This window comes from Dunckerocampus dactyliophorus, chromosome 13 (assembly GCF_027744805.1).
Source record: "Dunckerocampus dactyliophorus isolate RoL2022-P2 chromosome 13, RoL_Ddac_1.1, whole genome shotgun sequence".
NCBI lineage: Eukaryota > Metazoa > Chordata > Actinopteri > Syngnathiformes > Syngnathidae > Dunckerocampus > Dunckerocampus dactyliophorus.
The window spans coordinates 6,417,677-6,441,166 of record NC_072831.1 but is presented as its reverse complement, the minus strand read 5'-3'; the positions used below and the strand labels follow the sequence as shown (position 1 = coordinate 6,441,166).

General features: G+C 44.9%; 1 gene segment (V, D, J or C); it reads right to left on the bottom strand.

The window, feature by feature from the left end:
- Positions 1-1,437: 1,437 nt before the first annotated feature.
- LOC129192440 (T-cell receptor beta-1 chain C region-like) lies at positions 1,438-23,028 on the bottom strand. The segment is given in 5 exon segments: positions 1,438-1,777; positions 3,813-3,827; positions 3,918-4,268; positions 17,493-17,765; positions 22,982-23,028. Coding segments are annotated over 4 exon segments (708 nt in total).
- Between the last annotated feature and the right edge of the window lie 462 nt (positions 23,029-23,490).

Genomic DNA, 23,490 nt, shown 5'->3' with positions numbered 1-23,490 from the left:
TAAACCTAATACCTGGTTGGGGCACCCTTAGCAGCAACAACTGCAATCAAGCGTTTGTGATAACTTGCAATGAGTCTATTACAGCGCTGTGGAGGAATTTTGGCCCAGCTTGAGGTCACCAACAGATGACCGGACATTCTCCTTCAGGATTTTTTGGCAGACAGCAGAATTCATGGTTCCATTTATCACAGCAAGTCTTCCGGGACACGAAGCAGCTAAAAAGCCCCAGACCATCACACTACCACCACCATATTTTACTGTTGGTATGATGTTCTTTTTCTGAATTGCGGCACTACTTTTACGCCAGATGTAATGGGACATACACCTTCCAAAAAGTTTCTTCCCAAAGGTCTTGGGGATCATCAACATCTTTTCTGGCATAATGGCATAATGGCTCTCACTGTGGTTCTCTGGAGTCGCAAAGCTTTAGAAATGGCTTCATAACCTTTTCTACACTGACAGCTCTCAAGTAATACCAGTTATGTTTTGGGGTGGGGGGGGAATCAGTTTTTCACAACAGGCCATGTAGTTTGGATTTTTTTTCTCCCTTAATAATAAAAAGTTTCATTTAAAAAATGCATTTTGCTTTCACTTGTGTTGTCATTGACTAATATTTACATTTGTTTGATGATGTGAAACATTTACAAGGGCTCCACACACACACACACACACACACACATACAGTGTATATGTATTGTAGTGTCCGTTGACACCCGAGTTGGCGTCTTTTTCTGCACTCCTAAGAGATCTCCCTTACGTTGTCCCGTCAAGGGAGAGAAATGTTCACGCTCGAGGAGCATTTCTACAAGACATATAACTACGTTTCCCATGAGAGTGCTCGTACAGGGTAAACATGAAAGCAGGTGCAACATGTAAGCCGGAAGATTGCGGTGAAAGTTTATTATCACTGTGAGAGACAGACTGTGACCACATCCTCTCTCCTTCTAAGGCCATTGTTTCCGTTCATTTCTGTGAAACCTGTCTGAAGTATTTAGGTTAAAATACGCAAATGGCACAATTGATTGATTTTTATATTATTTGTGTTATATAGTCTTATATTATTATGTATATATTTTTAAGCATGAGGATTATAAGGGGATCCTAGTGAATTCTTCAGTGGATTCGGTTTTGCTACAAAATGCATCTAAGTGGCCTCGGTATTCTTCAGTTTTTCTGTATGTGGCCCTCGCTGGAAAATGTTTGGACACCCGTAAGGTATGAATGAGATGTGTGACACAAAAGACGAAGACGTGCCTTTTGAGTTTGTCATGCAGGCAGACACTTGATGTAGCGCACAGGGAGGGATTCAGGATGTGACAGACAGACTTGGTTGATGCTTTTAATGAAACAAAAGTGACTTTAAGCAGCTGAGAATCACACAAAAACACAGGTGGGGAGCGAAACTGGACATGGCCAGTCCTATGCTTGTATCCCTACATGACATAAACAACAAAAAGTGCAGAACTCATGTCAAACTGCTATGTTAAAGCGCTTTATTGGACACACAGAGGTCCATCATGGTGGCCTCGGGAAGTACTCTGCTTTGTCGTGGTCCAACCCTGAAACAAAAAATAGAAAAAATTCCCAGGCAGAGATCCAAACCCTCAGTCTCCAGACTGTGAGGCCAACATGCAAACTGCACCCAAAGTAGTAACAGGAGGAGAAGCAACCTGGCGCTTCCACAGCAAGAAGGCAACAAAAGCTGTGTAGATGCTGCTCTTCACCAACAGGACGGTGTAGGACAGTTTGGCTCTCTGAGACACCCTCAAATATTGCTCTGCACAAACATTTGCAAAAACATGCGTTACTCGTGCATTAGTACAGCCCTCACATTTCAGCAGACAGTCTATCTTGTCAAGGGACAATGCGGAAGTAAACTTGGACAGACTTACGAGTAGTCAGTGTGCAGCTGTAGAGATTTTTTATCCAATGAAAATGAGTCAACAGAGCCATTGTTGTCTATATTGCGGTTCACCTTTTGTGGACTTTTGGGTGCAATTTTAGAGCTTTTTTTTTTTTTTTTTTTTTTACAGCGTATGAACCCTCTTACAGGCAGATGCTGGCCCTTTAAGAAGAATTGCATTGTGGGAAGTTGAGTGTTGTATTTCTCTGCTTTAGCACGAGGCGGTTGTGTCTCTCTCTGTTCTCTCTTCTGTCTTCACTGCCCATTGTCTTCTGCGTTCTGATTGGCTGTAGACCACTGTCAGTCAATCTGCTTCATGCCGTCTCGTGTTGTGGTCAGGGCTAGCAAACTAGCTAACCGTGTGAGCTGCTTTCTAACCAGCAATACTGTAAACTATAGAAGAAACACAAGAACTGTGACTCTGAACGCTGTATGGTTGCAAGTTTTCTCCCCGAAAAAACCCGCAATGCCGCTGAAACGTTCCGCACCCAAAAGCCAGCCATCACACAAAAAGTTGGACTTCTGGACATGCTGAAGGAAGGTAGAAGGTGCGGCTGTAGGGCACCATTACGGAATGCTGTAAATGAATATTCCGTTCATGGAGGACGAGGAGGAGCAGTAAAATACGACGACGGGAGCAACGGGTTTTATTTAACAAGGATACAAAAACGCTACAGCCGAACGGCGCCAGGACGAAGCGGCACGGTCCGAGGAATGAAATACGTGTTTTTTGTGTCCAACCTTGTAGGTTGATCATTAAAATTCAAACAAAATTTGAACTTTGAGAGTGTTTAAACAAGAGAGAAATGTGAGAATCATGAGGCATAACAGCATCAAAGCAGCTGCACATCAAACACACATTTTTGTAAATCTTGGCAACTTATTATTTTCTTAATTGTTTTTTTGACCTGTCCTGTTCCGTTCTGCAGCTTAATCATGCATTATGGATGGACTGTTTATTCTGCCATAACAGAAATGACAAAGAGAAAGACAGAAAAAGTGATCGAGAGAGGCAACGATCACATAAACATTGACTGGGAAAGGGTACGGTGTGGTGGGAGCATCCATTTCATTGCCTCTTTGTTTGGATGACCCAGACAATCACTGGGTACAGGAATAGCAGGGATCTAGCCGCGGAGTCTGTGTGGAGAACCTGGCTGGAAAACCTGAGGATGGAGAAAGAAGAGAGCGAAACAAACACACGGACATTCAGTAGCAGCAGCTGTTGCCATAGCATCACCGCCTGCTACTAGTTCGAAGTCAGCAACTTGAAGCAACTACAACGGCCATAATGCTAATAGAAATAATGGTAGTGAAGGTAATAACATTAGCAATAAAGATAGTAATATATACTGTAGTAGCACTATTATAACAATAATAAAAATGACGATGACGACGATATATAATAATAATAAGAATGTGAAATTAAAGCCACAAGGTGAATAAGGATGCAGAAAAAGCCTATGCTTGCATGCTAGAGTGCATGTGACTGAACGTGGTAAAGTTTGTCACTTGGAGCCTTTGCTGGCAAACACTGGGGGTACAATATCTACCCCGTGGCCTGGGGGGCAGCGCGGGCACCACTTCGCCCCCCCCCAATCCCCCAGTAGCCACCCCGCCTCTGACAGCCCCGCAGCAGCTAGCAGCAGCGTCCCCAGGAACCGGCGGGGCGGCGGAAGAAAGCAGGGGAGCCCATCCGCCAGATATTGAGACAATTATGCTGCGTGTTGACTTGTATTCAGTAAAGCTATCCTGCTATACAAGCTGTACACAGACCGTGACTACTCTAAAGCGTGTCCAAGTTTTATAATATTGACCCCTGACATGATACGATTGAATGCTTGCTGTACCCACTGTGGTCAGATATTGCGTATACGTGCATATGCACACGTGTGTGGAGGATATTTACCTCTTGTCACTGTGTCTTTTTCACCAGACGGGAGATAAAGATGAGGTGATTGTTAAAAAAAAACAATTTCAAATGATTTGACTTTGTAGCTGGTGCTTTTCTGACCTTCAGTGCCGTAAACGGTATCGGAATGAAAGCTGGTCTGGTTCCCGTTAAAGAAACTGACGATGCAGGTGAAGGTCCTGCCAGGTTTGAACCACGTGTCCGCCTCCACCCTCAGCCTGCTGCTCATCTTGTAGAAGGCGTCGTCCTGCAGGGCATCACCGTCCGTCGCCACGCCATCTGTGACGGTGCCGCCATCAATCTGCCAAGAGACACCCACTTGGTCCGGGAAGAAGCCAGTAACCACACACACTAGTGTCTTCTTCCTCTTGCCCTCGTCCTGCTGGTTGGGACACTCCTCGGGAGAAGATGCTAGCAAGGTGACTGCAGGCGCCCTGACAAAATGGCTTCGTTCTGGAAAACCCAAAATAGGCAAACTCAGTCCCCTTGTTTTTACACTTGGCCCCTTTTGGTCCCTCTCAACATGTTTTATGTGTGTTGACACTTTAAACAGTCCGACCCAAGTTGAGTTTACCACAGGAAATGGTTTCACTTTTGTCATGTGAACAAAAGGGGCTTGCATCACTTGGCCTTACGATGCCATTGTCTTAACTCCCCATCGTAACAAAAGTGGAGCAGAAACAGAGTTGGGTCCTCTTGCAATGTGAACACAAATATATACGTGACTCCCTTTCCTGTTGTCTCTCTTCTTGGAAAACTGCACTTTAAAAAAAAAGTGCTCATCATTCACAGTCCTTATGCAAAACATGATCACATTCTTTCCCTTTTCTGTGCGTTCTAACGAGAGAAAACGAGTTAGCATGAGCCAGCTAACAAAGCACGTCACGACACCTATTTTAACTAGTGTACTCAAACGAACAGTAATCCCTCGTTTATCGCAGTTAGTTGGTTCCAGATCCGACTGTCATGAATTTCCGCAAAGTAGCATTCCTTATTTATAAATGGAATGTTTTTGTAGTTACAGCAATAAAACCTGTTTACAACCTTTTAAATGTGGGTTTTAACATCATTAGAGCCCTCTAAACATGAAATATCACCCCTAATGTCGCCTTTTCACTCCTATTATAGTATAGCACAGTATAATTAATTGAGCAGTAACCCCCATTAAATTATTATTATTATTATTATTATTATTATTATTATTATTATTATTATTATTATTATTATTATTATTGTGTCTGTTGTGAGACAATTCAAACCAGCAATAAAAGCCTGTTGTTCCAGCTATCAAGTCTGGTGCTTATGTGTCTCACCAAACATTACAGTAACATTACTGACACCTAGTGACCAGTGTAGAAGACTTTGGTAACACTTTACAATACGGTACACAAAATTACAGTAGTTAATGAGCAACGAACCTACCTAACCCTAACCACTACTCATTAGTTCCTCAGTAGTTCTTCATTAGTTCCACAGTAACTCGTCTGAATGTATGTGCCTTAGTCATTAGTTTGTCATTAGTTCTTCATTAGTTCTTCATTAGTTCCTCAGTAACTACTGTATTTTTGTGTACCTTATTGTAAAGTGTGAGCAAGCGTCTTTGAATGCATCTTCTGAATGCCATATATTTGTGTTTTAGTTCATTGAACCATTTTTATGCTTGAAAATACTTCATTTGGGCAAAAACACGTAACATTTGCTTAAATATGCATATTTTTTTACTAATAATGGGCCACATTCAACCACCAAACAGCATGGAAAAAAATGATTAGACCACTCTTGTTTTGTCAGTTTATTGATCCATTTTAATGGCTGGTACAACTAAAGGCACATTTGTTTGGACAAATATAATGATGATAACAAATTTAAACCATAAGAGTTGAATTTAAGAGCTGATATCCAGCAACTTCCATGGTTTTCTTGATATTAACCAAAATCTCTTAAGTTCTTAATAGCATTGTACTGCCAAACAATGAAGTCTTATGAGCTATTTTTGTTGTCATTGTTATATTTGTCCAAACAAGGCTACCTTTAGTTGTATCAGGCATTAAAATGAACAAGAAACTGAAGAAACAAGGGTGCTCTAATCATTTTTTCCATGAATGAATTAATTCATATATTTTTCCTTGAGTGAAGCTGTGAAATTCAAACCAGGATGTGGCGAGGGATGACTGTATACCCATCCATCCATCCATTTAGTATGCCGTTTATCCAAATTAGCATTGGAGGGGTATGCTGGAGCCTATCCCACTTTGGGCGAGAGGCAGGGTACACCCTGGACTGGTGGCCAGCCAATGGCAGGGCACATATAGACAAACAACCATTCACACTCACATTCATACCTATGGACAATTTAGAGTCTCCAATTAACCTAACATGCATGTTTTTGGAATGTGGGAGGAAACCGGAGTACCCGGAGAAAACCCACACACGCACGGGGAGAAAATGCAAACTCCACACAGAAATGCCCAAACGGAGTTTGGAACCCAGATCTTCCCGATCTCCTGACTGTGTGGCCGACTGTATACCCATGAATATTAACATAGTTTTAGTACTAAACTTGAGATTTATACTACACTGCACTAAAATTGACTTTAGACCTTTAAATATACTGAATTTATCCACCAAGAACAATATAACGTAAAGTGATCGGATTTGTTCAAAAGATATCACAAAAACTCAACGCTAGTTTTTTCTGAATAAACGATAACTTTGCCCACACAACCAACAAGCATCAATGCTTTCAGTCCAAATTCATAAAAACATTATAAATGCTGTTTTCTTACCAAGCACCTTTAGCTTTGTTCCGCTGTCAAAAAGAACCTCTGAAGCGGCAGTGGCCCTGTACCCACCGTGTGAACGCCTTGCTCAAAAACCTACAGCGTCTTTTCACGCCTTTGCACTTCACTCCACAAGTAAGCCACAAGGCTGATCCCGATCTCACCACTTTATCTTGCTCTAACCGAGGGGCCCAGGGGTCGTAATGTTCTTGTGAAGTTGACTGTCCTACAAGGACTTCAGTCTAAAATGGATGATTCACAGCCAGTTTCAAGTCTGGCTCATTTCAAATCGTATCCAAGCAAACCCGGGGATGATTGACCGCTCCCATCCGACAATCGGTTGAATTTTTGTCGTGTCAAATCACCATTGGCTTTCCCAATGCCCGAGCCTTTATCCAAGACAGTTTAGTCTTCAATCAACCTTACGTACATCCATCCATCCATCCATCCATCCATTTTCTACTGCTTATGCTATTCAGGGTTGCCGGGAGCTGGAGCCTATCCCAGCTGACTTCCCACACATAATGTACATATTTCTGTTCAAATCAAAGACATTAATGTATCGAACAGTGATCTCTCGTTTATTGCGGTTAATTGGTTCCAGACCTGACCACGATAAGTGAATTTCGGCAAAGTAGGATTCCTTCTTTATAAATGAAATATTTTTGTAATTTGAGCAGAGAAAACTCATTTATGACCTACTAAATAAGATTTTTAACCCTTTTTGCCCTCTAGACATGTAATAACACCCCTATAGTCACATTTACTCTTGTATGTCCCAATATAGTAGACATAATAACAGAAAATAAGCCATTTAAGACATAAATAAGTCTGGTGTGTGTTGCTATAAATGTGTTACGGTGGTAAGAGAGCAGAGTGGTGGGCGGACAGGGTTCAGAGTTGAGTTTTAGCTTGGCGTGGGTTAACAGTAGCACGTGTTTTTATTAGGGATTATTGTGCCTGTTGTGGCCGCACGGTGGTCTAGTGGTTAGCATGTTGGCCACACAGTCAGGAGACCGGGAGGATGTGGGTTAAACTCTTGGTTGGGCATTTCTGTGTGGAGTTTGCATGTTCTCCCCGTGCGTGCGTGGGTTTTCTCCGGGTACTTTTCCCCCACATTCCAAAAACATGCATGTTAGGTTAATTGCAGACTCTAAATTGTCCATAGGTATGAATGTGAGTGTGAATGGTTGTTTGTCTACATGTGCTCTGCCATTGGCTGGCGACCAGTCCAGGGTGTACCCCGCCTCTCACCCGAAGTCAGCTGGGATAGGCTCCAGCATACCCACGACCCCAGTGAGGATAAGCGGCATCGAAGATGGATGGATGGATGTGCCTGTTGTGAGATAATTCAAACTTGCAATAAATGCCTGTTGTGTCCCACTTAACATTACAGTAACATTACTGACACCTTGTGACCATTGTAGAATACTACATATCATTCCTGCATCTTTGAATGCCTCATGTTGCAGTTCTTTTCGCCATTTTTATGCTTGAAAATGCTTATTTTAGGCAAAAAATAAATATAATTGTATTGTATGTACTTTATTTATCCCACAGCGGGGAAATTTACTTGTTACAGCAGCAAGACAAGTAAAGAGAACAGTGTAAAGAAAGCATAGTGTCTACAACATGGTTCAGGTGGTGCAGGTGTTGTAGAGCCTGACAGCGGTCGGTATGAAGGACCTGCGGAACCTCTCCTTCTTACACCGTGGGTTTGATGGGTTTGGGGTTTGATATGCATATTTTTTGACTAATCATAGCCTGTATTCAACCACAAAACGACATAAGAAAAACCGTCAAAGAGTGAAGCCGCAAGATCAAAGCACGATGTGGCGAGGGACGACTGTATACGTTTTTGTAAACATTAGGGATGTAAATAGCTTTGTGATAGACGATTCGATTTGAATCTAGATACACAGGATACACAGGTTACGGTTTGAGGGAGTGTACAAACGATACGATTCGATTCTACAGTTTGTTTGTTGATGTAGACTAGGGATGAGCGACTACTCCACTATCTGTATCTGTTCACCCATCTAAATGATCTGTATCCGTATCTGTACTCTTAGTGGGTGGGGCATAAACCGGAAGTGGGTGTGGTTTAAACGGAAATGGGCGGGGCTTAAATTGGTACATTATTTTAAGTCTGAAATTGAGAGATTGTCAGAAGTTGCTATATTTATTGTTTATTATTCAGCTGTATGTGTACTGTGGATGTGTAGAAGTCATCTGTAAGACTTTACTTCATTATTTGTTACACAGGCACTGTTACCAACTTTTCAGTAAGAAAAGTAGCTATTGGCTATCCGAGAAGTCGCTATAAGAGCCTTCGTCTAATTTACATATCATTTGCATATGATGTTGTAAAATGCTGTGGAAAATAAAAGCATAACCTCGTTGGAGAGACAGAAAAATGTGAGTAAAAACACCTTCATTACATTTAGAACTGCAAATAAACTTGATTTTTGGTTTGTTAATTTAATATTGTTCACCCTTTCGTCAAAGTACAATAACTTTAATGTTTTATTTGCCTCTTAAAGTTCTCCCATCACACGTTGGCTGTTGAGAACTTTTTAAAATTAGCGTAGTTGAACAGCGAATAACAGATGACGCTGTGTTTCATAAAATTCATCCTACGACTCAGTGTGGTTTGTGAGTAGCACACTCTTCTGGTGAATATATGTAACAGCAATTCATTTGCACTTTCGAGGGCTCCTTCATGGCCTTTGGGCGGGGCGGACCTGTCAACAGCACAAAATGCAAATATGTGCTTTCAACATTTTAGAAAACTCCCCAACAAGGTTGGTAGATTTGTTGATAGACGCTTTTGAGAAAATATGACATGAAGGAGGGTTGGAACATTGCCAGATGACAACACTGTACATAGCTACTACAGCTCTAATACTGGCTGAGGATCGATACCAGTATCGGAAAACTTAGGGTTAAATAACCCCTCGCCACTTTACGCTTCAAATTTTGCAACTTCACTGTCATGATTTTTAAAAAATATATCAATGAATAAATCATGCTTTTGCGTGGTTTGAATATGGCCTTTACTGTTACGCGGTGTGCGCAGGAAAGCAGTTTGTAATGGATCCCGAGATGCAGAAGACAAAAGAGGTTGTAGGACAGGCTTTAATAGTCTCTGTTACCAGTCAGAACAAAAAACAACGGTGCAATAAGAAAACTCAAAAGGGCACCGCGACAAAAAGGAAAAAACTGTACCAGGCTGGAAGGAGCTACGGGACATGTAGCAGGACTGCTCAGGAGATGAACTTGGAAGCGTGGTGTAGCCTAGTGATCCGGAGGAATAGCTGAGTGCCGGAAACAGCAACAGGTGAGTATAAGTAGGTTAGTTAATGATGAGCAGCTGCAGCACATCCCGCAGCTCCGCCCCAGGCAGGAGGGACCAGGGTCTGAATGCAAAACATCAGCCTGAGTAAATGCACCAAAACAGAGTGACAGTCAACAATGACCCAAACATACCAGTATTGTCACAGCAAAGTGTGACAGTATTCCCTCCCTCCGTCAATGGACGCCCCCTGGCGGACTACCGGGCTTGTTAGGGAACCTGCGATAGAAGTCAGAAATAAGTGTTTTGTCAAGAATGAGCGACCGGGAAATCCATGACCGATCCTCTGGACCGTAACCCTCCCAGTCGATCAGAAACTGCACACCCCTGCCCCGCCTCCTGGCATCCAGGATGGTCTTCACTGAGTACGCCGGATGGCCCTCTATCTGTTGCGCGGGAGGAGGGGGCGCAGGTGGGGGATTCAAGGCGGAGGACGCCACCGGCTTAAGGCGGGAGACGTGAAACACTGGGTGGCACTTGAGGGATGCTGGCAGTTTAAGGCGTGCTGTGACGGGGTTGATCATCCGCTCCACTTCGTAGGGCCCAATGAATCTTGGGGCCAGTTTCTTTGACTCCCCCCCCAGGGTGATCTCCTGGGCAGATAGCCAAACCCTCTGACCGGACTTGTAGTTTGGGGCTGGTTTACGATGGCGGTTAGCCAGTCTTTGGTTGCGTCTGGCGGTGCGTAGTAGTGCGTCCCTAGTGTTGCGCCAGACGCGGTGGGCGCGGCGGAGGAACGCTGCCACTGAGGGGGTTGTACAGCCCGCCTCCTGGGATGGAAAAAGTGGGGGTTGATAGCCGTGGACAACATGGAAAGGGGAAAGGCCTGTGGAGGAACAGACGAGTGTATTATGTGCATATTCGACCCACGGAAGGTAGCTGGACCAGGAAGACGGGCGCTGGTGACACATGCACCTCAGTGCCGCCCCCAAATCTTGGTTGGCCCGTTCGGACTGTCCATTCGACTGGGGGTGATGGCCGGATGATAAACTGGCTGTGGCGCCCAGCGACTTGCAGAAGGCTTTCCATGTAGCTGACGAGAATTGTGGGCCTCTATCGGAAACCACGTCCTGGGGGATCCCGTGAAGGCGAACCACGTGTTGGACCAACAACTTGGCGGTCTCCAATGAGGAGGGAAGCTTACGGAGGGGGATAAAGTGCGTCCATTTGGAAAACCTGTCCACTATCGTCAGAATGACTGTAAATCCTCTGGAAGAAGGTAAGCCAGTGACGAAGTCTACTGCAACATGAGTCCATGGTCGGGAGGGAATGGGGAGGGGTTGGAGCAATCCCGCAGGGGCCTGATGAGAGGGCTTGCTCCTGGCACAACTGGTACAGGCCGCAACGAAGCTTCGTGTGTCCGCTTGAAAGGTCGGCCACCAGAAACGCTGGGCCAGAAGGAAGGCCGTCCGCTTGGCTCCCGGATGACAGGCAATCTTGGAGGCGTGGGCCCACATCAGCACCTCGGAACGAAGCGCCGCCGGCACAAACAGTCTGTTGGGAGGGCAACCTGCTGGGGGAGGGAAACCCTTGCAAGCCTCTGCGACGCGTCTTTCTACCTCCCATCGGAGGGCCCCCAGGATCCGGGACTGGGGGAGGATGGTCTCCGGAGAGGAGTCCTCTACGGTGGGCGCAAACATCCTCGATAGTGCATCGGGCTTCCCGTTGCGTGACCCTGGGCGAAAGGTGATGCAGAAGTTGAATCTGGTTAAGAAGAGTGCCCACCGTGCCTGTCGGGGGTTCAAGCGGTGGGCAGCGCGGATGTAGGCCAGGTTCTGGTGGTCTGTGTAGATGGTGAATGGCTGCGTAGCGCCCTCCAGCCAATGTCTCCATTCCTGAAGGGCTAGTATCACCGCCAGGAGCTCCCGGTTGCCGATGTCATAGTTCCTCTCTGCTGGGGACAGGCGTCGGGAGAAGAAGGCGCAGGGGTGCAGTTTCTGATCAATGCTGGAGTGCTGGGAGAGCACGGCCCCTACCCCTGAGTCGGACGCATCTACCTCAACAAAAAAAGGGATAGAAGGATTAGGGTGTATCAACACCGGAGCAGAAGTAAACGCTGCCTTAAGACGTTTGAAGGCCCGGTACGCCTACAGCGACCACACAAAGGGTAGCTTGGAGGATGTAAGCTTATTCAGAGGTTCTGCTACCTTACTAAAGTTCCGTATAAAACGGCGGTAAAAATGAGCAAACCCCAGGAACCTCTGCAACAGCTTCCTTGATATAGGAGTGGGCCACTCGACCACTGCCTGGATCTTGGCAGGATCAGGTTTAAGTTGACCCTTCTCCACAATAAATCCCAGAAAAGATACTGAGGGTGCATGGAACGTACACTTCTGGGGCTTAACAAATAACTGGTTCTCCAGGAGTCTTTGAAGGACCATCCGCACCTGCTGAATGTGTAAGGACATGGAAGGGGAAAAAATTAAGATGTCGTCCAAGTAAACGAATACAAAACGGCCAATAAAGTCCCGTAGAATGTCGTTAATAAGGCACTGGAAGACGGCCGGGGCATTGGTAAGCCCAAAAGGCATCACCAAATACTCAAAGTGCCCGAGTGGAGTATTAAAGGCCGTCTTCCATTCATCCCCCTCTCTCACGCGCACCAAATGATAGGCGTTGCGCAGATCTAATTTTGTGAAAATGACGGCGTCATGCAGTGAAGTAAAAGCAGAATTGAGAAGGGGAAGGGGGTACTTATTCCTAACAGTGATCTTATTGAGGGCGCGGAAGTCGATGCATGGCCGCAACGAACCGTCTTTCTTTTTAACAAAAAAAAACCCGGCCGCGAGAGGGGAGGAAGAAGGGCGGATATGGCCAGCGGCCAGGGCGGTGGAAATGTACTCCTCCAAGGCTCGGTGTTTGGGTTGAGAGATATTGTACAACCGGGACGAAGGTAGTGGTGAACCAGGTAATAAGTCTATGGTACAGTCATATGGGCGGTGAGGGGGAAGTGTCATGGCTCGGTCAATAGAAAAGACCTCGCTAATGGAGTGGTACTCCCTAGGAACCGAGGACAGGTCTGGAGGGGTAACAGGTAGAGACTTAACCGGAGGAGCGGGAGAAGATGCGGTGCGAAGGCAGTGACTGTGGCAGAATGTACTCCAATTAGAAATCATTAATGTTTTCCAATCTATGCCGGGGCCATGCTGGCGAAGCCATGGTAGCCCGAGTACAAGCGGTGCTGAGCGCGAGGGCATGAGAAAAAAATTAATAACCTCATGATGGTTACCCGAAAGACGCAAAGATATGGTGCGGGTTTGATGGGTGATATTAGCCAGGAGACGTCCATCGAGCGAACGGACATTCTTGTGATTAATTAGCTCTATCGTGGGAATTTTCCAAGTCTTTACAAAGTCACTGTCAATAAAATTCTCGTCCGCTCCTGAGTCAATAAATGCACTAACCGGGCATGCTCCCCCTGACCAAGATAGCATACCTTCCACCTGAAGTCGGCCCACCACAGCCGAAGAAGCAGCAGACGCTGGTGACACCGTTGGCAACTGTTGAGGAATGTCCCCGGTGGAAGAGGAGCGCTGTCTGGCGGGTCGAACCGGGCAGCGGGAGATGAGGTGTGCTGCGCTCCCGCAATACAGGCACAGCCGCAGACGTAGCTGTCGACTCCTCTCAGCTGAAGAAAGGCGACTGCCTCCCAGCTGCATGGGCACAGCGACATCCTCTGGTGGCAATCCACAACTGGAGGAGGGGGGAAGAAGCGGAGCAGGGAGGCCCCCTGGAGGTGGAAGAGGGAGCTGACGTGTCGGCTCGGAAGGCTCCGCCCTCCGCTGAGCGCTGCGTTCCCGTAACCGGTTGTCCAGGCGAATGGACAGCAGGATGAGCTCCTCCAGCGTCTGGGTCTCGTCCCGGGAGGCCAGCTCATCTTGTAGGCGCGAGCTGAGGCTTGCCCGGTACGCACTTCTTAGTGCCTTGTCATTCCAGCCGCTCTCTGCCGCCAAGATGCGGAAGGAGATGGAGTGATCCGCCACTGACGAGGAACCTTGACGCATCACGAGAAGGCGGCTTCCTGCCTCTCGTTCTCTCAACGGGTGATCGAAGACACTTCGAAGTTCAGTGACGAAGAGAGGCATACTGGAACACAATTCCGGCTTGGAGTCGCACACCGCCATTGCCCAGCTGGCCGCACGGCCGGAGAGTAAGCTGAGCATGTACGCCACCCTGGCTGCATCTGTTGTGTAGGTGTGCGGCTGCTGTGAAAAGACCAGGGAGCACTGGTGAATGAAGAGCTGGCACTGTCCAAAATCCCCTTCATAGCGCATAGGATGGGGAATGCTGGGCTCCCGTGATGAATACGTGGAAGGTACGGCGATGTCCGTGCCTCCGGCGGCGAGCGGCGTGTGGTCGGCAGAGACGGCGGGAGGTGCACCTGCCAGTTGAGCGTGCAGCTCCCGGACGAGTGTGGTTAGCTCGTGACATCAGCTGATGTGCGCAGGGTTCTAAACAAAACAAACCCACGAAAAGCAGCAGGGCCAGACAACATCTCAGGACGTGCACTTCGGGTTTGCTCATCAGAGCTAGCTGATGTGCTTGCTGACATATTTAACCTGTCGCTTGCACAAGCATCTGTACCGACCTGCTTTAAGTCCACCACCATAGTGCCCGTACCCAAGAAGAGCAACGTGACCTGCTTGAATGACTATCGCCCTATAGCACTCACTCCTATTGTTATGAAGTGCTTTGAAAGAATAGTCATGACCCACATCAAAAAGAGCATCCCGGCGGCAACTGTGGACCCTCTACAGTTTGCATATCGCCAGAACCGGTCCACGGATGATGCAGTCAACACTGCCATCCACACAGCCCTTTCTCACCTACAGGGCCAGGACACATACGTCAGAATGCTATTTATAGACTATAGCTCTGCTTTTAATACAGTCTGCCCCCACAAACTCACAAATAAGCTCCTCACACTTGGCCTGTCTCCCTCCCTCTGTAACTGGGTGTTTAACTTTCTCACAGGCAGGCCCCAGTCAGTCAGAGTCCACAATCGCACATCCAGCTCAAGAATTGTGAGCACTGGGACCCCACAGGGGTGTGTGCTGAGTCCACTCCTCTACACGCTCTTCACCTACGATTGCGTGGCCTCCCAGAACAACACCAGCATCATTAAATTTGCAGATGACACTACAGTCATCGGACTGATCACTGGTGGTGTTGAAACATCATACAGAAGAGAGGTGGCGGACCTCATAGCTTGGTGTCGTGATAACAATCTCCTTCTCAATACAGATAAGACTAAAGAGATGATCATCGACCCAAGAACAAGGGAAAAGGAGCCGCATAAACCCCTGTTTATTGATGAGACTGAGGTGGAGAGGGTGAAAACCTTCAAGTTCCTTGGCACACACATCAGCGAGGACCTCACCTGGTCTCACAACACCCAACAAATTATGAAGAAGTCCCAAAGGAGACTGTACTTCCTGAGAAGACTGAGGAAATTTGGCATGTCCACCACAATCCTGAGTTGCTTCTACAGATGCACCATCGAAAGTGTCCTTACCGCCTCCATCACTGTTTGGTACGGTAACTGTACAACACGTGATAGGAAGGCACTCCAGCGGGTGATCAAGACCTCACAGAACATTGTTGGGGCAGCCCTCCCCTCACTGCAAGACATTTATAAATCTAGAGTCCTACGCAGAACACACAACCTCATCAAGGACAGCACACATCCACAACACTCATTATTCACACTCCTACCGTCAGGCAGACGCTACAGGAGTTTGAAGTCCAGGACCACAAGGCTGACAAACAGCTTTTACCCACAGGCCATCAGGCTCCTCAACGAAGCACTCGCACACGCCGCACGCAACACACGCACACACTCATAGCACTTTATTTATTTATTTGTATTATTTATTTGTATTAATGTCTCTTCTGTTGTTGTTGCTTAATTTATTGGTATATATGTTTATGTGTTTATGTTTCTTATGTTCTTACTCTTTCATTTGTTTTCTTTCTTTTCTTGGGAGAATGAACAGAATAAGATTTTCATTGCATGGTATAACTGCTGTTGTACTATGCACATGACAATAAAACTCTCTTGAATCTTGAATCTTGAATCTTGAATCTTAAGGGTCTGCTCGTGGTGGCTGATGCGCTGGCCATGAGCTCGGAGCGCCATTCTCACATTTTCATCCTCCGCGGGATCCATAGTACTTGACTCAGCTATTCTGTTACGCGGTGTGCGCAGGAAAGCAGTTTGTAATGGATCCCAAGATGCAGAAGACAAAAGAGGTTGTAGGACAGGCTTTAATAGTCACTGTTACCAGTCAGAACAAAAAACAACGGTGCAATAAGAAAACTCAAAAGGGCACCGCGACAAAAAGGAAAAAACTGTACCAGGCTGGAAGGAGCTACGGGACATGTAGCAGGACTGCTCAGGAGATGAACTTGGAAGCGTGGTGTAGCCTAGTGATCCGGAGGAATAGCTGAGTGCCGGAAACAGCAACAGGTGAGTATAAGTAGGTTAGTTAATGATGAGCAGCTGCAGCACATCCCGCAGCTCCGCCCCAGGCAGGAGGGACCAGGGTCTGAATGCAAAACATCAGCCTGAGTAAATGCACCAAAACAGAGTGACAGTCAACAATGACCCAAACATACCAGTATTGTCACAGCAAAGTGTGACATTTACTAGTTAAAAAAAAAATCATATTTAATCAAATGTTCCGTATTTTTGCTTCACTGAAGCAATTTCATAAACATAAAAATAGCTAATTGAACTAAAATACAAATATCAGGCATTGAGAAGATGCATTCACAGACAGTAGGATGGATTGTAGTATTCTACACTGGTCACTAGGTGTCAGTAATGTCACTGTGATGTTCGGTGAGACACACAAGCACTCGCGGGACCAACAGGCTTTTATTGCAGGTTTGAAATATCACACAAGAGAATTATCTCACAACAGGCGCAGGCCCAATAACATAGGCTACTGTCGCGACTGTAAGCGATGACAAGCTAAAACTTAACTCTGAACTTCCAACATCACTTCCTGCCCATTTCCTACTCAGCTCCCCTAGCACCGAAACACATTTACAGCAACACACAAGCACAAGTCTTATCTCTGTCTTAAATGGCTTATTTACTCTCATCATATCTACTATATTGGGTAATACGAGTGTAAAAGTGACTATAGGGTTGTGATTTCATATCTAGAGGGCTCTAATAACGTTAAAAACTGTATTTAGAAGGTCCTAAAAAGGTTAACTATGAAAATATTCCATTCATAAATAAGGAATCCTACTTGGTGGAATTCACTTCTCACGGTCAGGTCTGGAACCAATTAACCGCGATAAATGAGGGATTACTCTTTTGATATTTTGGCACCAGGCGCTGCTGATATATCAAACATTGACTGACAATGTAGATGATGATGAGTTTAGCGTCGCTAAAATGACATCAATGTTGGCCTGTTGCATGCGGGGAATGTTGCAGAGAGCTAACTTGACCTCAAAGTAGACTTTTTTTGCAAAGGGGCGCCACCAAAGCGTGTCACTGTGTGCTGGTTCCGCAGAAGTACACACCTGCGTCTGACAATTTGACTCTGTGAATGCTGAGAGAGCCGCTTTGCGTGTCCTCTCTTGTTATTTCGAAGCGATCGTCTTGCTCCTTGTAGATGGGCTTGTTGCCGATGTAGCTGGACCCGATTAGGTTAATGAGACGACTGCCCTTGCCTTGGTGGTACCACAGCATTATGTCCTGGCTGCCGTCATCGTGACTGCATTGAAGATCCACCCGAGACTCTTTGGTGACTATTTTGGGTGCAGGAACCTGAAATCGCACACTCCAAACTCGATCTGTGGGGTAAACAAAGACGTTAACATTCATCCAAAGACAAGAGACGAGATAAATGAGCAATCTTTGGCCTTATTACGTGCAAGCAACGCAAGGACAAGTGTACTCGCAGCAGAAGACATCCTCCAGATACGTGTCGCTTGTATGGCTTTGTGTGATTAAACAATGCTGCTGCTGTAAAAAAAAAAAATAAAAAAACAGCCCCTCCAGAATTTCGCGGGCTTTTTTTGTGATTGAGGCCTGATTTTCACAAAGTTGCAGCAAACGTTGCGATGTTTTGAGGCTTATTTTTTTCAGTAACATTGCATTAGCTTAATTAATAACTAATCAGTAATAATTTGATATATCCTTAGCGTTTTTAGGAATTTGTTATCACTGAAGTGCTGTTAGTAACCTTAGCCCCAAAAAGCACATCAACAGATTCAACAAATCTAACAAAATACGCTTTATTTGTACGTTAAACTCAAGTGCAAAGCACATTTTTGGCTCTTGATGCCTGAATTCGGAGGGGGTTTTCCCAAAACTTGGGATGGAAGTTGCAATGTTTTTTTTCTTGTATGCAGGAGAAAATGTATGAATTGAATAAATAGCAATAAATGGTTGTGATTTTCTCTCTGTGTAATTATAATTTGTTGGTTTGCTGCGAGCCACCCACGGTTGTTTACACGATTGATGAGGTTAATTACGCGCCAGAAAATACAGGAGCTAATAGGCCGATATACAGAGTTAGGTTTATTTTCGGCTTTCATTAAAATAGGGGAAAATCCCGATACCAATATTGACCCATAATTACATTTTTATGCCAGTGTTGGGCCGATAATATCGGTCGGCCGATATTATCGGACATCCCGAATGATTAATTAAAAAAAATATATATTTTTTTTATTTAATTTGAATTCTGAATTAAAATTGAATAAATAAAGAACAAAAAGACAAGAAAACATCTTACCGTCATGGCGCACAAAAATGGACAAAATCATTATTTCTGAACAAAGTACAAAATACAAGAAACAAAATACTTTCACAGTTAAAAATCATTTAAGCTGAAGAAGACTGAATAATGCAAATGCTCTCATGGGTGTAGTGGAGGATAAAAGCCCAGCGTCGTCGCAGGTGCGGCGCTGGGTCATTGTCGCATTTCTCTTCGCCCGTGCTGTCACATGAATGTTCCTCTGACCTGTGGCTACTGTGTATGTTTTTTTTCACAGAGCTTTTCTCCCACTCTGTCGTTTTTGCAGTTTATCCGTGCACAAGTACTGCACCTGCTTTGTTAAAAGACTTTTATTTTCCACCACTGTCCTTGTCTCTGCAAACTGGGGGTCAAGCACTCGACACCTCCACGTACCGTGACATCTTTGATGATATTGTCAAGTCGAGTCCGAAGTCATCAAAATTGTGTCTCGAGTCTGACTCGAGTCCAAGTCGTGTGACTCGGGTCCACACCTATGGCGCTCCTCTCAGCTGCTTTGTATTGTGCAACTGCAGCAGGTGATTTTATTCATGCATAGTAGACGTGTAGGTCTTGTCAATTTTTCAATTCTTTATTATTTTCCCACTCTGGAAGCAGTTCTCAAAAAATACCATTTCAGGTCAGCCGGAACACCTTTCCCGCGTGGATGAGAGGCTGAAATGACAAAATACGTTGAAAATGTACCTGAAAACGTTCCCGTGTGGATAGGTCCTCAGTGTGCCGCGACTGACGGCTTGTGACTGCTTTGGGGCGGGGCGGACGTCTCAGCTGCACCCGCTGCTGCTCAGTGCTTTTAATTTAAAATCCCCGAATACCAGAAAACTCGCCAACGACACCAGAAAAAGTAGCTAGATTTGTGAAAATATGTCGCCAAGAGGGCTTGAAACGTCACCAGATTTAGCAACAACGTCGCCAACTTGCCAAATCGGAGACTCTAACTTGTCCGTAGAGTTAGGAAGAGTGTGAATGGTTGTTGTCTTGATGCGCCCTCCTATTGGCTGGGATAGGCTTCAGCTCACCCATGACCCTAATGAGGACAAGCGGTATTGAAAATGGATGGTTGGAACTCACAATGTCAGCGACTCAGTTAGATGCTGCAGGTGTTCATTTTGATGGAAAAAGATAAAAGAGGATTTGTGTTTTTTGTAAAGACGTGAGCTGAGTCTGCAGCACCGTGGGCGACACACAGTAGTACACAGCACTGTCTTCCAATTCCAAATGATAAATGGACAGGTTGGAATATTGCCGCCCGTCTCCACTAATTCCGATTTTTCCTTTCAGGTTCTCCTCGGGCTTCGGAAACGTCTGATCCAGGTAGCCCAGATGCTTGAGGACGCCGTGTCTGTCTTGTTTGTACCACAAGATGACATCGTAATCGGTTATGCTGTGCCCGCAGCTGATCTCAACGCTTTGGTTGCCAGCTTTCCTGCTGATGAACGCGGGTCTTTGGTACACCGTGTGGATCTTTGTGTTTGCTGTTTTGGACAAACACAACACAAAGTATGACGGGGGTAGCCGTTCTTTTTAGGAATAATCGTATTTCCTCACCTTCAGTCCACAGCAGATAGAATTGGCAAAATATAAAGACTGTCACTATCATGTTAGCTGAACTGTGAGACTGCACTTTGTTCACCTTCAGGGAGACTGCATGCAGGCAGACGAACGGGCGGGTGTTACAGCTTAATCAACATGGACCACTTGTCTTCATGTGCTGCTGAGGTTTACCTGATGTTTGGCTCCACCTGTTGGCGGAACAAATACTGCAGATGTGTTCAAGTTACAGGGGTTTTGTATTTCTATCAAATTAACTTGTCTTAACAACTGCTTTCATAACCTCAAAACAATTGACCACATTCTTTTTTACTAGTGATACAAGCAAAAAAAAAATGCTATGATATCTCCACCCGCCCATTGTGTTCTGCATCCTGATTGGCTGTAGACCATTGTCAATCAATCTCCTTTGTTTCCTGTTGTGGTCAATGGTCGCTAGCAAACTAGCTAACTAGCTAATACTTGCTAACTGACCAAGACCAAGAAGAAGCTAACCGGCTAAATGAAGGAGAGGAGTAGGAGGAGGAAAATACAACCGCAGGAGCAACATGTTTTAACAGGGATACATAAACGCTACAGTACAGCCGAACAGTGCCAGGACGAGGCAAGGTCAGAACACTGAAATATGCGTAAGTCATTTAATAATTTCTTGTGTCCAACCTAGTAGATTGATCGTTAAAATTCAAACAAAATTTGAACTTTGAGGGTGTTTAAAATGTGAGAAAATGTCAATGCCTGTCAGAGAAAAGTGTATTACATACTGTGTATAAGGGGAGAGGGGGGAGAGAAGGATGTTGGCTAAGCTGACATCCATCATGGACAACACCTCTCACCCGCTACATGACACTGTTGTTTCCCTTAGCAGCTCCTTCAGCAGCAGACTGTTACACCCACGGTGTAAGAAGGAGAGGTTCCGCACCGCTGTCAGGCTCTATAACACCTGCACCACCTGAACCATGTTGTAGACACTATGCTTTCTTTACACTGTACTCTTTACTTGTCTTGCTTGCTTGCTGCTGTAACAAGTAAATTTCCCCGCTGTGGGATAAATAAAGTAAATACATGCATACATACATAATAACTGTAAACAAATAAAAGTGGCTACTTCGCAGATTTCACATATTGCGCGCTATTTTGGGAACCTATCCTCCGCGATAAACGAGGGAACACAGTACAGTAATCCCTCATTTATCGCATTTAACTGGTTCCAGACTCAGCGGTGATAAGTGAATTTCCACGAAGTAAGATCCCTTATTTATAAATGGAATGTTTTTGTAGTTAGAACATAGAAAACCTATTTACAACCTTCTAAATACGGTTGGAAAACATTATTAGAGCCCTCAAGACATAAAATAACACCCTCATAGTCCCCTTTACACTTGTGTTACCCAATATAGCAGACATAATAACAGAAAATAAGACATACACCGCATTTTCTTTATTTTCATGAACATTTAGATAGCAGACTCTCACATACGTGTGGAATTATGTACTGAACAAAAAAGCGTGAAGTAACTCTAAATATGGCTTATATTTGAGATTCCTCAAAGTAGCCACTCTTTGCTTTTTTGATAGCGCTACAAACCCTCGCCGTTCTCTCAATGAGATTCATGAGGCAGTCACCTAAAATGGTTTTCACTTCACAGGTGTGCCTTGTCAGGGTTACTTGGTGGATTTTCTTGCCTTATTGATGGGGATGGGACCATCAGTTGTATTCTCTGTGGCTAAACTTGTGGCCTGTACTGTATTAGACATAAATTAAACATAACACAGGTTTGTTTGTTTTTTTCTGGACAGCGTGCTTCCTGCAGTGGGTATTGCCTCATCAATTACTGACACCGAGTAGAATACTGACTGCCTTATATTTGTATTTTCATTCATTTTGCAATTTGTGCTTGAAAATGCTTAATTTAGGCAAAGAATACATGAAATTTGCTTAAATATGCAGATGTTTAGAGTAACAATGGACCGTAATCAACGTAATCACAAGACAGTGATCATTTATTCATTTTGAAAAACTGTGACAGAGTGAAGGTGTAAAATTCAAACTGCGAGGTGGCGAGGGACAACTTTACATGTGTACGTCTATATGCTTTTATCATTCTGTTTTTTTTGTCAGTGTTGACATTTCCCACTTTGTTTGGCAGTCCTTCATCGCACCCTAGTTGTCTGCAGTGTGTGACTCAAAAGTTTGCTTCAAAAGTCCGGCCTCAAAACTTGCAGGGTTGTGAAGAAATATAAGTCTACAAGCAGTGTGGATGAGGCAATCGCCTTCTCTACCCTGCTAGTGCTAGCCTGATGACCAGGCCAGAGGTTACACTGTGACTCACATTCCATCTGTTCAATTTAATAAGTGTGTGCGGCATATTTAGGACATAGACCTGGATCGTGTTGCAATTGAACAGTGAGAATTGAAGAGAAAAGGGAAGGGTTCTGGCTGTGAATCTCATCTAAAAATGACAACAGTCACTTTTATTGGAAATGTGGGTCAGAAATGTGTCAAAAAGAGACTATTTTATAGGCAGAGCAAATCCTTAAAAATAGGGATGTTCGAAAATATCGGCACATCGCTATTATTGGCCCGATATTAGCATAAAAATGTAATATCAGTTGATATCTGTGTCAGGTTTTTCCCTATAATGAAAGCTCATAGTAAAAAACTGCTGTCTATATAGGCCTATGGGCTCCCATACTTACCGTCATTGAGGCATCCAGCGGCGCCAATACTTGGAAATATTTCATCAGGTCCCGTGTTATTCCTCGTAGTCAGAACTGGGCTTTATATGCTGAAACCACGGGCGTGGGTGTGCCGCAGATAGCACCCGACGTTAGCTAACCCCGTTAGCTTGTAGAGGCGCCGGCACGGTCTCGTTGTCTCTGTTGTCAGTCGAAGTTTTTACCCACGTCGAGGGTCACCAAATGTGGAGATGCCATTCACAACGAGACAGGCAGGCAGCACCAATCAGTTTACTCTCCACTCAACTCATCAACAAGCAACAATTCTTTAGCAATAGCTAAGTGGCTACAACAACCTCATGTCCCGGAAAGTACACTTGATAGAGAGATACAGTAGGTAGGTAGGTAGGTAGTAGGTAGGTAGATAGATAGATAGATAGATAGATAGATAGATAGATAGATAGACAGACAGACAGACAGACAGACAGACAGACAGACAGATAGATAGATAGATAGATAGATAGATAGAT